General features: G+C 41.3%; 1 protein-coding gene across 1 annotated transcript in view; it reads right to left on the bottom strand.

Annotated features, from left to right (window-relative positions):
- The window catches only part of ptpra (protein tyrosine phosphatase receptor type A), a 28,693-nt gene that overhangs the window by 4,556 nt on the left and 7,653 nt on the right, over positions 1 to 16,484 (bottom strand). The window contains exons 2-21 of the mRNA XM_084543381.1: positions 12,734 to 12,780; positions 12,432 to 12,513; positions 11,932 to 12,333; positions 6,797 to 6,896; positions 6,546 to 6,619; positions 5,977 to 6,113; positions 5,420 to 5,510; positions 5,172 to 5,248; positions 5,025 to 5,061; positions 4,819 to 4,916; positions 4,124 to 4,243; positions 3,798 to 3,964; positions 3,561 to 3,696; positions 3,302 to 3,451; positions 3,078 to 3,171; positions 2,842 to 2,918; positions 2,563 to 2,697; positions 1,913 to 2,038; positions 1,647 to 1,798; positions 1,219 to 1,354 (exon numbers count right to left, since the gene is read on the bottom strand). Of these exons, the coding sequence (XP_084399507.1) occupies positions 1,219 to 1,354; positions 1,647 to 1,798; positions 1,913 to 2,038; positions 2,563 to 2,697; positions 2,842 to 2,918; positions 3,078 to 3,171; positions 3,302 to 3,451; positions 3,561 to 3,696; positions 3,798 to 3,964; positions 4,124 to 4,243; positions 4,819 to 4,916; positions 5,025 to 5,061; positions 5,172 to 5,248; positions 5,420 to 5,510; positions 5,977 to 6,113; positions 6,546 to 6,619; positions 6,797 to 6,896; positions 11,932 to 12,333; positions 12,432 to 12,513; positions 12,734 to 12,754 (2,412 nt within the window). The 5' untranslated portion in view covers positions 12,755 to 12,780. The remainder of the gene's footprint in view (positions 1 to 1,218; positions 1,355 to 1,646; positions 1,799 to 1,912; positions 2,039 to 2,562; positions 2,698 to 2,841; positions 2,919 to 3,077; positions 3,172 to 3,301; positions 3,452 to 3,560; positions 3,697 to 3,797; positions 3,965 to 4,123; positions 4,244 to 4,818; positions 4,917 to 5,024; positions 5,062 to 5,171; positions 5,249 to 5,419; positions 5,511 to 5,976; positions 6,114 to 6,545; positions 6,620 to 6,796; positions 6,897 to 11,931; positions 12,334 to 12,431; positions 12,514 to 12,733; positions 12,781 to 16,484) is intronic.

Below are 16,484 nucleotides of genomic sequence, written 5' to 3'. Positions count from 1 at the left end.
ATCTTTGTGATGTGCTGGAGAAGGATTTGCTCAGTGGTCAGACTCTCCCATCATCAATACAAGATCTTGGTGACAAATGAATGCAACACTGGATGGAAATAAATCTTGTCACATTGCAGAAGCTTATTGAAACAATGCCACAGAGAATGTGTGATGTAATCAAAGCTAAAGGCGGTCCAAAGAAATATTAGAGTGTGTGATTTATTTATTTATTTTTTGACTTTTTTTTGGTCAGGCAGTGTATTTATGTCCAGGCCTTTTCCCCATTTGGTCTAATGCTAACCTAAGCTAGAATTCTTGACAGGTAAGTCTTTGATATCTGTTTACAACTGTTGGTTTCAGAGGAAGAAATGATTATTGGTTAATTACATGAATAATATAACAAACTACTGTCAAATATAATCTGCTTAACGGTCAGTATTTTTAGCTTTTTTCACAAACTACAATCAGTAACAGAGGCAATGAATACAAAAAGATTAAGAGTTTTGCAGCAATTTACAGAGGCTGGATATGATAATGTTTCCAAAATGCGTATTTTATTATGAATGAATTACAGAAGTAGCGGTTTATCATATCCAGCCTCTGTAAATTGCTGCATTTACATGGACACTATTATTCCACTAACAATCACAATAACAGCCTCATCAGAATTGTGTCTGGAAGGAATTTTCAACAGATTTGAGAGAGGTGGTGGTACCCCCTCATTTGAAAATAGTAGTGTCTAATAACCACATAGATACCTGATCTGATTGATTCTCTCTGGGAATTAATACAACCTTTCTGTCCATGTTTACACCACCTGGAGTAAACATCAGGTGACCTGATGAGTTTCCAGGAGAGACAAAAACAGGGTGGTAGCAAAACAACGAGTTGTTCAAACAAGTGTTTGAAAAGATGGATGATGCTGTTGAAAACGTGGGGCCTCCTTCTTTTACTGAATACATTCAGTGTTTCTAAAAGCCAGAAAGAATACTCTGCTCTTCTGTTATATTTCCATCTGATTCAACACTCTACAGTGGGCAGAACCACTTTGGGACTTCATATATTTTTTCAGATCCTTTTATTTAATGTCCATGTAAACACTTAAACTGGAATCAGGATGATTTCAATCAGAAATAAAGATAGCCACTGTGGGAAAGCAAACGTCACTTTCACTCCATGTCAAAACTAAACTAGCTGCCTGTTAGGCTGAATGGTATAGTGTTTATGGGGCCTTACCAGTGTCTGCACCATGTGGGGTCTCTGCAGTCTGAGGCTCTTCACCGTCTGGAAGACATCCAGGATGCCTTCTGCCTTCACCCTCTCCAGAACTGTACTCAACGCACAGAAAGTCCCCGTTCGGCCAGCACCAGCACTGTAAACACACACACACACACACGGCCACAACTGTAAACTTCAACACACTCGCCGCAATCAGCTGCTGCCCAAATAATACAGACATTTCAGGGCGCAGTCAAGGAAGAGGAGAACAATTCTTACGAGATGTTTTTTCCTGTGATTTAAAGAGCAACAAACTCAAGACGCACATTGTCAGTAGCATTTCCATGAGAGCCAATGACTGTTTGAATGTTTCCTGGCATCTTCCAACACTGGCGGAAGTTGAAAGGGTAATGTTCATGTGACTGCGTGTGTTTATTGCATCTTACCTGCAGTGCACTGTGATGGGGTGGTTGCCAGACTGCTGCTGCTGTTTCTGCACTGCAGCGATTATGTTGATCATGCCTTTACCGTCAGTGGGGATGCCCACCTCTGGCCAGCCGTGGAAATGGAACTGACGCACTGCTCGGGCCTTGTTCTCCTAGACAGATAGGTGATGAAAAGGATACAAGTCATTTAAAGAACACAGTGTCAGCTGCTATAGTTTCCATCGTTTGCTACAACTTCTGATGCCTTTCATTGAGCTCTTTCTTACCCTGTTGTTGGTGACCAGAAGGTCACGCACTGTGTAGCTCTCACTCTCCTCCTCCCTTTTAATCTCTATGGAGATGTCCCCGTGGACTACTGCTCCATCACTGGGCCAATACTGAGCACACTTTTCCTAAAGGACAAAAGAGGGGAAAACTCAAATAACACAGCATAACAACATCCTAAAGCTATGCTCATTTTTATTGTGTAGGCCCAGTGTAGTTTAAGTACCTAGATGTCTAAATAGCAGTGGTCATTACTGAGACAAACTCATTCCAGCTCATTAATAATGAGCAAAGAAAGAAACTGACACCAAATCCACCATGTTTCCTGGAAATAACCGAAAACATCCAATTCTGGCCATGAAGGATGATTCACTGGTACGACTGAAGAGCTTCAACAGACCCTAGAAGTTTATTTTTACTCTTCATTGTAGCACCGGAAATCTTGGCTGATAATAATTTATGTCACATTTAATTAAATGCCCTGAAATAAACCACCTTATATACATGTTACACAAGACTGCTGGCATCCAGTTAGCATTGACCCTAAAATCAATGTTCTATTTTAGCCACTTATTGACCTGATATCTAATACTGGTGTTTGTATTCACACACACACACACACACACACACACACACACACACGCACACACACCTGGCCCCTTTCCTCCAGCTCAGTGAGCATGACTATGGAGCAGCTCCTCCACTCCCAGATCATCCTCCAGAAGTCCTCTATGGTGTGCTGCAGGGGACCTTGGCTCGCCATGTATGCGTCCTTCTGACGGTAGCCCTGTGACCGGGTGGAGGAGAGTACAGGAAGTGATGTCCAAAAGGAAAAGAGAAAAGAGAGAGGGGCAGACTTAAAACACCTGATCGATTGCTTGCATTAATGAAATGAAATGATCCACTCTAATCCAGGCTCTTTTACACTCACATCAATGAAAGAGGCATTGACGTAGTCTGTGTTCTCCTCTCCACGTTTCACTGGAATGATCACTCTGTTGAACTCGTCTGTTAGACACAAGGAGAGGTATTTACCTTGATTGAATAAAAGCTTTAAGAACTCATACATGTGTAGTTTCATTATGTGCAACAAGGCATTCCTCTCTGCATGCAGACACAGTCACACTGAATACACCACCACCTCACACCTACGACTGCATCACTCACATGGAATGATCTGGAGGACCCTGTTCTTCTTCATGTTGACTGGCAGGTTGCCTGTTCTCATCTTGTCATTCTGAATCTTGATGGATGTCAGTTTCTAGAAATCATGAGAATATAATGAAAAGCTATTTATTTGTAACATAAACTGTAAAGGACATGTTTGCAGTAGCAGGAAATTAGATATGGAGAATAATGTCACTTTGGAAGAATAAAATAAAAAGACAGACCTTGAATTCTGCCTCCAGTCCACTGCAGCCAGCTCCAGGTGAGGGGGCATAGAGTTTAGCCAAGTGGGACTCCAGAGAGGTCACCTCTAGTTCTGTGTCACCGTACAGGTAGTGCTCTAACAACGCTTGGAAGATGAAAACATACTGCATCTGTGGGAGAGAGAACGTGAAGAGAATCAGTCTCACATATGTTTCTTTCATACTTGTATACTGTGATTGTTAACCTATACCGTATGGTACGTATCAACTCTGGACTTACATCTGTCTGAACCATCTGACTGCGCTGAGCTCTTATCCTGGTGACAAAGCCAAACACGTCCACCTTCCTCTCCGCGATCATCATGTCTAACATGGCATCGATCACGATGAAGGTACCTGTCCTCCCCACGCCCGCACTGACAGACAAAAATAATTATGTGAGTTGTGTGTGGCATGCAAAGACACAACAAAAATACAGTGAGACACAAAGATTAGTGAAAGGCACCCAGCCACTTACCTGCAGTGAACAACAATGGCCCCGGCATACTGTGGGTTGCAGGCCTTGACTTTCTTAAGGAACTTCAACATTCCAATAGGAGTGAAGGGTACCCCAAAGTCTGGCCAGCTGGTAAAGTGGAACTGGGTGATAAGCCTTTGAGGCTTCTTCCCAGAGACATCTCCCACCTGAGGGACAAACAAGCCAGACCATAGAACACACCACAAAGGTTTCCATATATGTCACTCAAAATGAAACGACAGCATATGTATTTCTAAATTAGTTTTGGGTTTGCTTGGATGAACATTTTAACACTGAATAAACAACTAATGAGATATTTGCGGTACCTGTTGGATGCAGAACTTGCGGATGGTGTAGTCCACCAGAACCATTGTGTCTTCTACAGATACTCGAATGTTCCCGTATGTCCAACAGCCCTGGTCCGGCCAGTACTGGGCACACTTGCACTAAAATGAGAGAAAACAGATATGGGACTGAGCACACTCACACCACACACATAAACAGTCTGCAGATCTTTGACTAAATACATAACATCATTCTCTCTTACAGTTTAGGGATGGCAGGTTTGGATGTTGTTGTGTTGTGCTACGTGAATCTGCTTTCTAATATTTTTTTGCCTTTGCCTCAGTGAACCCATTGCTGTTTTTGGGGTTTATACATCCCCAAATGCTTTACACTGCAAGACCACTGGGGTTGCATAGTGCCACTCCTCAAAACTACAACCTTGTATACCATACACAGTGCCCTTTAACTGGTGAAAGTATTGCCAAAATGCAATATTTTACTAGCTCTGGCTAACATTACACTGCCAGTTACACATTTTTTTTCTTCGCTTTTCTGAAACATTAACCTATGAAGAAGGTTGCCCCTTTGCTGCTAAAGGCCACTACTGTTTTAGAGCTGCAACAAAGCACTGGTTTCACTGAAACGCACAACTAACCATCTTGACTCTGTATATATATGTGCCTATTCTATCTTAACGCAAACATCATCATGATCCTACTAACTCCCGCTTTCCTACCTCTTTTCTTTCCTTGAGATTGGTCACCATGACAATGGTGACTGTGTTCTGCTCCCATATCATCCTCCAGAAGTCATTTACTGTCTCCTCCTTTGGCCCTGAGAGATACAGATAGATAGATACAGCATTAAAGATGATCAATATTCAAGTTTATTAATGAACATCAGCACAGTTTGTTTCTGTCACAATGCAGGTGTCGACCTTACCTTGAGCTGCAATAAACTTATTCTTCTCTTGGTAGCCCTGCAAAAGATGGAGATTGAAAAGAGAAATTGGGATGAGAGGACATCATATTTAAAGCAGAAATTTACTTAATATGAGGTAATACGATATGGAAGAGATGTGATACAGACGTTTATAAAGGAGGCATTGATGTAATCTGAGTCGGGGACTCCCTCCAGAGACAAAAGATGCACCCTGGAGTGATCATCTGAGAGAGAAAGCAGGGGACATATGAGCGAACAGCAAAAAAGAAGATATGCACAGATCATAGTGAAGCTAAGCTCATCCTAATTCTTACCAGCCTTGGTGCCCCACAGTCCTTCCCATCCTACTTATGTATATGAGAGTATAGTTACACTGCTTTATTAATGTGACTTACATGGCAGGATGTTCACATATCTGTTCTTTTCTTTATTCTCTTCCTTTGAAGCAGCGTCGCATGATGCCTGGATGGGGCACACTGGCAACGCCTAAACAAAGGTTCATTTAGGTAACAGGGAGGAAGAACAGACAAGTATCAGTCTCACATCTCCGATCCATAAATGTATCGGAGATGTTTAAACAGCAACATTTTGCACTGCCAACTTGTACACCAAGTGAAACTTAAAAGCATAAATCACTGACGACCAGCTTTTGTAAGCCATAAAGCCACATCTCTAGCTTTCCTTCTTTCATCAGTGTGAATGTGAATGTGTGAGTGAATAGCACATTTTTTTCATAAAATCATTTACTAAATTTACTAAAATGATTTTCTTCCTAAATACCACTGTATGCAAGCACAATAGCGCTGAATAAATGTGATTAACAGTCAGCCCGCTCCACAATCTTTCCTAGAGTGCCCTGGACCCTAGCACTACAGAGATGCAGGTCGAAGTTAAACCTTGTACTCAGTAACTCAGTATGTTATCAGAGGCCGTTTGCTTGAGTGTGCCGTACATTAAACTCCTCTCTGAAGAGCTTGTTGTCATCAGCCATGCGGCGGTTCATTTCTTCCTCGAGTTTGTCGACGGGAAGGGGAGGGTACTTCCTGTTTGTGCTTGGTGAACGAGCCAATAGCGGCACACTCTGAAGTTCTGCGGCGACAAGAAGGAAGGGAGGAGGCAAGAGCGAGGAGAGGGGGAAGGAACAGGAGGAGGGCGAGACAGGTAGAGATAAAGACATGGGATACAGGGTCTTACATCATGCAACTCTGACTTCATCACACACTGTCGTTTGTTAAAATGTCCAGCAGAGGGCGACATGTGTCAACACTGTGACTGCAGCGCTGTTGATTAGGTAATCACAGTGAACAAAAGCCTCCTACCAACAGTCAGCCAGAAAAATGTTATCAGCTGGGGGAAACGAGATCAATCACGGCTTATCAGAAGAAAGAAGAAAAAAACTCAGTCACAAGTTTGGTCAAGCTGGTTCATATTTGCTAATATGACCCAAAACCAATACACTGAGAATTCAGCAAGACTGCACTTGTATCTGCTGACAATACAAACACACACAATCATTTTTACCTGTATCATCTGATCTGCCATTGGTTAGTCTGAAGGAGTTGGAATGGCTTCCTGCTTGCTTGTACTTCTTGAACCTGTCAATGAACAACAATCAAAGTGATACACATACCGTCTCACACACAAACAATACACACACAGCGCTTTTGTCTCACAGCGGAATGCCAATCAGTCATTGCCATGGCAACAACAGCACCTCAGGCCCTCACCACAGGTCTCTGTGTGCGTGTCTGGAAGAACGGCTTTTCACCAACCTGAGCATGTAGAGGATGATGATGATGAAGATAATGACCAGAAGGGAGGACAGCGCCACCATCACGGCTATGATTGGCATGTCATCCGACGGGGTGTCGCCTTGAGACACAAAAAAGTTTTCCATCAAATGATGACTCATGACCTGACAGGGATCAGTGTGTCAGTAAGATGCTTAATTCCTTCACACTTTAACACAAAAACTCTACAACATTTTGAACCCCACAACTCAGTAGACTGAATCACTAAATTACTCAATCCCATTTTGAGACATACAGTTATTGTATTTCTAGTAAGAGCTAGATCAGAAGATTGACAGCACACTCATGCTTGGACAGCATTACCAAGCTTTAGCTTAGCATAGCATAGAGACAGGAATAATGGAAAAACAGCCTGGCTCTGACCAAAGTCTGGCATCACCATAATAAACAAACAAAAACAAAACTGACCAATACTGTGTGTCCTTATAACATGTAAAGGTGTGGGCTATTCACAATAGTGTCAATAACAATACAAGTTGTCTCAAGATGCTTTACAAAGCCCAATATGAAATCCCCAGCAGCTAACAACAGTAAATACAGTTACTTATCATCTCTATCTATCATCTTTTTAGCTGTGTAATGTTCTGTAACTTCTGTTTTTTGAGATGACCTGAATCCCTTCAAGACCAACCCGTTCCATAACGGGCATCCATGTTAATATTTCATTGGCTTTAAGAAGGGGGAAAAAACACAAATGGAGAGTGCAACAGGCTGTACTTCAGAGTGAGGAGATAAATCACAGTTTAACTGAGAGGGTCAAGCCTTAGCTTCTATAAATGGTTATACCCACGATGACAGCAGACACAAGGTGATGGCATAAAACACTGAAACATTCAGGGCGTTTGCTGTGAACTGAATATTAATTATTAAAAGTGTAAATGTTATTCGCTTTCTACATGTCAAATCCCAGAAAAAAGGTGGGCTAGGGTGATGCTACTGGAAAAGTACTGTGGTTGCACAGGCTTACCATTACAACATGATGCAGGCCAAGTTATCTATTCTTTGTAATGCCTCCTGTAGTTTGGAATGGCTGACCAATTTGTATGTTTTTCCATCATGTGCACGAGTTAAAGGCAACTCTGTGGTCTTCCTGGTGACCTTTCACCACCACAGTTGGAACAAAAGACATGAGGTTTGTCTGAACAACAAAGGGAGTTTGGTATACAAAAACCTGGCTGCCATTTGTGCACTGATGGCTGGTCAGTAAGACACATTAGGGTGTAACAAAAGAAGAGATTTTTCTAGAAAACTGCACATGAGCACAACGCGACAATGGAAAGACAAAATCAGCTGTTCCATGGGTCGACTCAAAATTCAAGAAAGCTCTCAACACTGTCGACAAAGAGTTCATCACTTGACTTCATGCTCTAAATGCACGCTCTAGGGGAAGTATGTTGGAACACCGCCCAGTTATGTTGCATTTCCAAGCACAATTCCCAGGGCTCTTCAGTGCTGTCCCTTGGACAATGTGTACATTGAACAGAGCGGGAGCACAGCAGGCTGAGGGTATCATGTGGAACTGACACAGCCTTGACGGATCTATTGCTATTTAGAACTGCACACAGCTCTCCACACAGCCCTCCACACAAGGCTCACAGACGCCCGGAGGGAGACAATAGACCAATGACATAACACCTAGGAACCCAAAGTGATTATGTTATGTAATAGACATGCCATATAATGCTGTGCAGCCACATCTGTTGAGTCTGTGTTGACCAGGGGTTAAAATAAGTCAATGCTTATCCAGACATCCTTAAATACATTTTTTTTTTTTTGCCAAAACATTTTTCAATTCTTGCAGGATGGCTCAAAACACACCTGCTGCTATTACCTTCTATAATAAAACCATCCTTTCAAATCAGTCAGTGATATTTGATAATGATCTGTGTATTTCGCTATAGTCATGTAACATGAATAATAAATGTCAAGAAAAAGGGTGGGGGAGTCATATTTCACTTACAGGGCTATTACCAGGATGGTCAGTACACAGACGCAAAGCTGAAATCCACTTGAAATTTCAAGTATTTTCCCAAAGTGTTGGAGTCAACATCACACTAAACACACAAGCAGCTTTATTCAATCAAATCATGAGCTTACCTGCACAGTGTGAATTTCTATTAATACATGCTGCTTGAACAATAGCAGTCACTCGTTTATAACATACTACAAATACTAAACTTCTCAACAATGTCCCTGATCTTAAAGTCCCCACGAAATGACAAGTAGAGCACAATTTGTTTCCATGTAGTAATGTGTATTCTTTAAAAACTGAGCTAGGGAGGCCACCCCCTCACAAAAAGCCCAGTCTGCTCTGACTAGTCAGCTCCAACGGCCTGAGCTGGCGGTCTGAAGGCTGGTGAAGGTAGACGTGCAGGACCTCTGTTTTGAAGCCTAGAGTTTGGCTTTGATTGGGGCCAGAAATAGCCATATTTGGTTGAGAGGGAGGAGCCAGGAATGAGCAGGGAGTTAAGACTGTCAATCACTTTGGATCAGACATGTCAATCAAGCCAGACACACACCCAATCATACCTCCCCTTTGTATATCGATTTAATTATGGAATTCATCTCAAAAGGACGACCAGCACATTGACTAGAAAAACTGAATTTAGGTATTGACATTTTGATGATTTGTAGAAAAAAATACTGATTTAGTATTTCATGAGAGAAGTTGAAGATTTTTAAATTAAATCTATTTGATTTTTTGAGCAAGCAGCAACGAACTATCGGTGGTATTAGTCCTATTAGTCTTCTATATTGTCTTTTCTTTTTAAACCGGCAATATAAATCCATGTTTTAGTCTATTTTTTTGATTTACTACACATTTAGTATACGCCCCCAAGTGCAGGATGAGTCATCAACATTTTCCAATTATTAAATACCATTAAGAATGCTACAATGTTACAGTTTTGTTGTTGTTGAGACAAATATTGACATGCAGGTGATGCATAGAGAAAAATAAACTGTATATAAAAAAGACGTAAACATCAAATTCAATTTCAAGGGGACTTTAACTTGACTAACTTTTTGCTTAAAAATAAAGCTTTTGGCAGTGTCTGAGTCATCCAGTTTAAAGGTATTCTGCTTCTTTTGGATGACTGATCAAATGCAGGTATGTCACATCAGGATATTTCCAGCACTGCCACAATGGAGACTAAAAGCAGAAAGATGTTCAGCTATCTAAAATATTAAAAGTTGACTCTTGATCAGAAAGCCCACTTACTTGCTCTTTTTAGCTGTGCTTCACCACACGAATAACACAAAGCTAAAAGGAACAACAACAAAAAACACCTGGACACAATACAATAAACTGTTACACCGATACTTATTCCAGGGGTAATTCTAACGAAGTGTCCCTTTCTTTATGAAAACAAATTAACTTGTTTTGTCTACTTCTATGTATTTAAATAGGCACTGTTCACACATAACATTAAAATGCACCAAAGGTGATCCGCTGGCATCTTAATGTGCAGACACATCAAAGAACTACCAGCAGTGAAGTTGTGAGACTATCATCTCACGTCGCAGGCGTCTGAGCCAAACAGTTGCCCTTGAACACAACGCAAAGACTACAGCCAACAGCCAGCTGGCACACATGTACTGCACAAGTGTGAAAAGAAATAACTCTAGGAAGAGCTACAAACCATCATAGAGATGGCCTTTGCTGAATCACGCTGATCATTTAGTCTATAATTTATTTATTCTAGATGATCCTGTCCTTGTGAAAATATGGCCTAAGAGTCTTCAGTGCGCTCTTAGAACTTAAACATTTAGTTTACTTTTGTCACTTCCATTTTTCTTCTCTCTCTCTTCTCTTCCCTTGTTCTCCAAGCTGAACAGTCAATCATAGTTGTTCCACTTCCGATTCAACATGCTGAATCATCTGAAAAGCCGGTGACAGGGGTCTGACTAGCCAAAGGTGCGGCACACAAGGGAAAACATAGGGCCATAAATGCTCACAGATGGCCCCACACCAGAAAAAGCGGACTGTCGGCTAGGTGTGTCACCTAATCAGGTAATCTGATGGCCTGAAAGCACCGACCGAAGAACAACAGAAAATCCTTTCACGTCTAAAACGCATTTCAGAAAGAATACATATTCATGAACATTACCAGTGTGTGCAAAGCAGGAAACTCAGACACAGTTGTTTATAGCTAATATACCAGCAACTAACAGATTCAATAAGGTATAAAAAGATGAACCTGCAGCAAAGTACACATGACCAAGTGTATACCTCTGTCTATGCTTCTATCCTACCTGCCCTGGGACTGCAGATGGAAATTAGCAATTTGCTAAATCTGGTACAGTGTATCTTCTTCTCTGTGATTAATGCACTTTGTACATAGTCCCTGTAAGAAATAAACTAAATAAACTAAACTAAACCAAATATTAAGTTGGTCAGTGTTCTTCACAGAAACTGTAGGTTACCACAATTAAAATCTAACTACACAAGAGAAAAATCCAATCAGGAACAGTACGTGACTTATTTACCATGTTTATAGAAGCTGCCATCTGTGAACACTGGGTCTGAACAGTGCCATAATGATTTCCCACACTTTTCCAAATGACTAAACAACTCCATCGGATGTGAGAATGTTTACCTCTTACATTCAGCTGTAGGTCTTCTGTGCAGACAAAATAATGTTAACAATACCCACAGCTTTGCTAGTAGGTGTTTTCCTGTTCAAGATAAAATGAGTCACAGCCCTTCTAATCATAACTTAATATCATGTTGCTTCTCGCCATTCGCTTGCATTGATTCTTTACCTTCTTAGACTGAATTGTCCGAGTGTGACTCTTGAAAGGTGCTGAATGACAAAATTAAGTAATAAACACAGCACTCTGCTGTTTAATTCTAGTAATTTCATTCCATGGTTGATAGAAATATGCTATTCATAATAAAATGGGTCTTTGAGGCATTAAGGCCATCGTTTCTGTCAGTTATGATGGCAAGAACTACACTAAACGTGTCATATATTATAATATCATAATCTGAAGCCATCTTTTAAGTATCTTAGCATTAAGTATGTTATTAAGAAAAAGATTTTGTGTAATTGAGGAAAAAAGTCAAACTTTTCTGCAGAATTATCAACACTCACCACTTGGAGTGCTGTGTGAGGTGAACTCATTCGAATCTGTGGTTTCGTCATAGATGTCTTCGGCCTCTGTAGTTGTGTCTGGGGCTGAGGCTGTGGTCCCGTTATCTTTCTCTGCCAGGGTGACAGGAGGGGGAGGCTCCGTGCTTGGCCATGTCTGAGGGGCAACAGTTGAAGCAGGAGGCAGGGGAGGAGGGACTGGTAACACTCTCAATGTGGCATTGGTATCAGTCGGTTGTATGTCCCCTTCACCAGCTGGGTTTGAGGTTGTGGCTGCTGTTGTTGTTATTGTCGTCGTTGGGATGACGGCTGGAACGAGCGTTGTGGGTGTGCCCGGGGCAGCTGGTGCAGGTGTATAGTTGAAAGAAGATGGGCCTGTGGGCTTGGCTGTGATATTTGTATGACCTTGGAATGCAGAAGACAAGAGTAAGTCATTTTTCGCAGCGAAATAAAAAAAAATGAAGGACATCAGTGTGCTTGATTTACGTGGACAATGTCCGTACCTGTGTTGGGGACATCATCCTGGGCTGAGGCCCCGAGGGCAACACCGAGCAACAGGAGCAGGGGACACACACCCATTCTGCCCTACATGAGGGATACACAACAAGAGAGACAAAAAGCCACTAAACCCATTTTTAAAATTAAAGAGCAAGAGATTGAGGGTTTATAGGTTGTGTAATCCACTGTGTATTTTTTTTAAATCCTTAATCATAATCCATGCTCATTTAAAAGGATGAATTTGAAATAAAAATAAAAATGAAACACACTCGGAACTGTTGGTTCGTGCGTGCTAAACGTTGTTTACCTGAAGAAGCGAAGTTGGCATCAATCACTCATTCGCACAGCGTGGCCCTAGAGACAAGAGCAAAAAAAAGTAAATAAGAACAATTTCATTACCATCTTGAGCTTTGCAGTATTTTTTAAAAAAAATTTGGCTAAGTTTTGCTCCATTGCTGAGTCATCAGTGTCAACTGATCATCACAGGGATGTTCCAGTGGAGACATGATTAGAAATACGTGGTACAGGGATTGAGATAGGGCAGTGATTTTAAACTTAATACCATGGTTTGTTACTCTTCAGTGGAATTGCACAATGTTGATATGTGCGTGGGATGTTATTATACTGTAAAGTTCAGGAGTCCAAATTAATAATTCAAAGGAATCTACATTTAAAGTAACAGTTAGTGAAGTTTTACATTTCACTAGTGGCTGGTTGCAGTGGAATAGAGTTTAGTTTACTGAAGATGATACAGTTATTTCAAACACAATCTTATCTGCACTTGGCATACAGTATGAGAGTAAAAATATTATGTTCATTTCAACCGTATCACATCCAGATTTGTTTTCTAACTTCTTGCAACAGGGTTTCATCATACAGACATGTCGTACCCAAACATAATTTTCCTGACACTGAGCATTCACCACTACAAGCATGAGGACGGAATTAGAGTCATACTCAAATTCCTGCTGTGACAGTGAATCATCACCTAGGACATTAGTCACCCATTGATATGTGGTTGAGAGAGGAGGGTGGAGGACAGCGAGACTTGGAGAAAGGATGACGGAGACAGAGCGGTGGGTCTGAGTGACTGTCAGTCTTTCGTATAATCCCAGAGGCTGACTGAGCTGTGATAATCCCTGGACCTAATCCAGTGGTCCTGACCCTGAAATAATCCAGCCCGTATGTCTCTGCTTATCGAGATACTTCAACACCGGCCTGAGCCAAACACTGTAGCGCTACCGCACACAAAACCCAATGCTTTACATCACGGATTATTGCATCAGTGGGCAGTGGATAAAAAGGGCGTTAAAAGCTCTAATAGTGCCAGTTGCCAATCTTCTGCTGTCTTGAACTGGGCTCATTTACTGCAGTGCTTACATTTTGGGTTGAGCACAGGGATGTTTGGCTCAGACTGCAGCCAGAAATGGGGCGTGATGAGCAAGTTATGTGGTCAATGAGGATGCTATTAACCTACAAATCCGATTAGTGCTCTTCCTCTCTCTGTCACACACATCCATTTAGGCAACAATTGTCTGCTTTCAGGAAACAACCCTTCAAAAGGTAGAAAACCAAACACATGCATTTTAGAGGAATTTCAGTTTGACAGAAAATCCTTGCATCAAGTATGTTGAAAAATAACTAAACCCTTAGGTCATCTGAAAAGTTTAAAAACAGGTTTGTTTTGATTTTGACTAACTCATTAATTAACTAACAGCTGAACTGAGACTGAGACCGGGGCTATCCTGCAGAAATCCATGAGCACTACACAGTTACTGGCGCTCAGTCTATCACCCAGTGGTTATCTCTCTGTCAGAGAGGGGAGGTGGAGCCAACGTTTAGCTGACTTAAAATATCACACAGGCAACACTGCTTGGTTGCATGGGAAGTGTGGTTCAGAAACACTCCTGCAATTACCACTAAATGCATATGGGAACAGAAAAGATATCTCCAACATCGCCACTTTAAATCCTGCCACTGAGTGACAGGTGTGATCACAGTATTGTGTGTCCACTGCATCTACAGCGTTCAGTGAGCCATAAGTCAAAGTACATGTTGCTTCCTTCGTCGCCTAGCTGGTTATATAGACATAAAACAAATCCCTCCGTGATACAAAAACCACATCTCAGCCTCCGCCATCCTAGCCTTCAGTTCTCATTAAAAGCAGTGACTCAGCTATAATGGACCCACTCCCTTATTGGTACGATTTTGTGCGAAACAGCGCGCTACGGTTGTGTATTAGGATAAATTGAATGTGACGGGCACGTTCACATTAAGGAGTGAGTTTTCTGTGTGCCTTCCAGTGAGGCTGTATGACGTGTCACTGTGTTGGTGCAAGTGATCTAAGCCAGTACTGTTGCTAACCTTCACTTCACAGATGCTGCAGAAGCCCGAGAGGTTTTTATCTAGAAACTACGAAGCGCCAAGAGTACAACTCCCTGAAGATGCATCTTAATGTGTTTTAGCCTCTAGAGAAGCAGTCGTCTTACAGTGTGTGTGTGGGTGTGTGTGTGTGGTGTGGCTCTAAAATGCATGGGATCCTTTTTTTCAACAGACTTATGTGTTGGCAGAGGACATCATTAATTTAAGAGGTACTGGGCAAGTGCTTCTATCTGTGCAGGTCCTGTGCAGTCGGATTAGTGTAATTCACACTCATGGAAGAAGCAAGAGACAAAGAAAATATCAGCGTATTAAGCAGTTGTTTGATTACGTACATTAATTCTAGGGCTGTGTATCACAACTGATTTTCTGAATCAATTCAATTCTGATTCACAGGATCCTGATTCGATTAAAACGAAAAAACATGGTTCCGTTTCAAAAGAGATTTTCACAAAACTAATATTGCTAAATCACTTGTTTAGTGTTCGGAGGCCCCAACAGTGTACAGGTGATGGCTGATTAATATTTTTTTGGCAAATACTGTTCTATGGTAACATCATTATTGACAACACAAGGCACTCTGCCTCTTAAAAGAAGAAAGACAAAGCTCACCACCACACTTTACTGATTTGATTTCAGATTTAACAAACTAATTTAACTGATAAAGCTTTTCTCAACATTAGTCTGTTTTTTTTTTTTTTCTTCAGTCCAGCCTATTTATCTCCATTGCAATATAAAAGGAGAATAAACATATTTCCAACAGTTTCATCACGCTATTCCCCGCAGAGGAAACATGTACATGCCCATTTATTAGTGAATGGATGTACCCAAAAAGTGGTCATGCAGCTCACGCTCGCCTGACTTTGGCCTTGTGTTGTTCAGCCATGTGAATATTTCTCAGACAAGGCACAGCACTTACTGAAAGCCCTTTAAAGCAGTCACTGTTGGGATGCGCTCCCATATAGCGAAGTGCAAAACTGCCACGGTTTTCTTAAAACTAACATGACATGCAACTCAAAAATCAATAGTTTGACTGGAGGGAATAAAAACACAAAACAACGTGAATGCAACAAGACAGGCTCATCGTTTTTAATGATTTTTTTTTCTTATTTTAAATGACTATGGTTTCTTTTCCAGGAACACCTTTTATTCCCCTTAGTAGTATCATGAGAATACCCATCACAAGCTACTACATTGACCCTGAAGGACACAAAGAGGACAAGGAGCTAAAATCAAGAGCTGGTTTGAAACAAAACTTGTTTTTTGAGTCTTAAGTTTTTTTATTTTTTTTTTATTTTTATTTTTTTTTACTTTGGATGTAATCAGGTACCCGTCAAACACATCCAATACTACTGATTGCAGATACCATTATGGCAACCTACTACACCAGTCCTCTTGATATCTGGTGATACAATATGTAACCAATGTTGGCTGCAGGTAGTAGTACGTGGTTGTAATGCACATTCAGAGTGGTTTGAAAAGAAGAAAATGATTGGCGGTAGCTGGCTGTTGAGGGTCTTTCAGCTCATTGTGTTGCCAATAGAGATGTCCTGATCGGTACCGGTAGATAGCTATGGGGCCGATACAGGCCTTTTTTTAAATGACTGGATTGGATCGGTATTGGGCTTCAGCCAGGCTCAAACTTTTATAGTTATTTCTTTTAGGTCTGCCATAAACCA

Source organism: Chelon labrosus (assembly GCF_963514085.1).
Source record: "Chelon labrosus genome assembly, chromosome: 4".
In the NCBI taxonomy this organism is placed as follows: Eukaryota; Metazoa; Chordata; class Actinopteri; order Mugiliformes; family Mugilidae; genus Chelon; species Chelon labrosus.
This window is presented reverse-complemented; position numbering and strand designations above follow the sequence as displayed.